Source organism: Eimeria mitis, genomic scaffold, assembly GCF_000499745.2.
Source record: "Eimeria mitis Houghton genomic scaffold, Emh_scaff4551, whole genome shotgun sequence".
Classification (NCBI taxonomy): Eukaryota; Apicomplexa; class Conoidasida; order Eucoccidiorida; family Eimeriidae; genus Eimeria; species Eimeria mitis.
In genome coordinates, this window is record NW_013572864.1 from 651 (window position 1) to 1,201 (window position 551).

At 54.4% G+C, this 551-nt stretch overlaps 2 protein-coding genes across 2 annotated transcripts in view; one reads left to right on the forward strand and one right to left on the reverse strand.

The window, feature by feature from the left end:
• Positions 1 to 236, reverse strand: part of EMH_0075990 (uncharacterized protein) — a gene marked incomplete at both ends in the record, with an annotated part of 747 nt that extends 511 nt beyond the window's left edge. The window contains one exon of the mRNA XM_013499677.1: positions 1 to 236. Within this exon, the coding sequence (XP_013355131.1) occupies positions 1 to 236 (236 nt within the window).
• A 162-nt stretch (positions 237 to 398) lies between these two features.
• The window catches only part of EMH_0076000 (uncharacterized protein), a gene marked incomplete at both ends in the record, with an annotated part of 3,764 nt that continues 3,611 nt past the window's right edge, over positions 399 to 551 (forward strand). The window contains one exon of the mRNA XM_013499678.1: positions 399 to 404. Coding sequence (XP_013355132.1) covers positions 399 to 404 — 6 coding nt within the window. The remainder of the gene's footprint in view (positions 405 to 551) is intronic.

Here is a 551-nt window from a genome sequence, read left to right on the forward strand (position 1 = left end):
CTGTCTATCGATCCACACTCTTCTTCGTCTGTGTTTGTTGCTGCTGCTGCCTCAGAGTGCTGCTGCTGCTGCTTTTTCTGCTGCTTCTGCTGCTTCTTCTCCTGTTGCTGCTGCTTCTGCTGCTGCTGCTGCTGCTGCTGCTGCTGCTGCTGCTGCTGCTGCTGCTTGTGCCTTTTGAGTTCCTTCGGTCGCCCCGCCGCCAGCGGTGCAGAGCGTCTGTCTGTAGAGGCCCCCATTTCAGCTAAACCCTAAACCCTAAACCCTAAACCCTAAACCCTAGGCTGCAGCATGCATCGATTCGCGAGAGGAAACCCAGAGCACTCCTGCCCCAAGGCTAGGGTTTAGGGTTTAGGGTTTAGGGTTTTGGCTGCGTAGATGAGGGTTTTGTTTCGAGGTCAATGTGTGTAACAAATGTGTTGAGGGTTTAGGGTTTAGGGTTTAGGGTTTAGGGTTGCTGATAGCTGTGGGGCCCCGATAAGGCCCCTCGAGGGTTTAGGGTTCCCTGGGGGATCGCTCCCCCAGAATCCTGAATTAGGGTTTAGGGTTTAGGG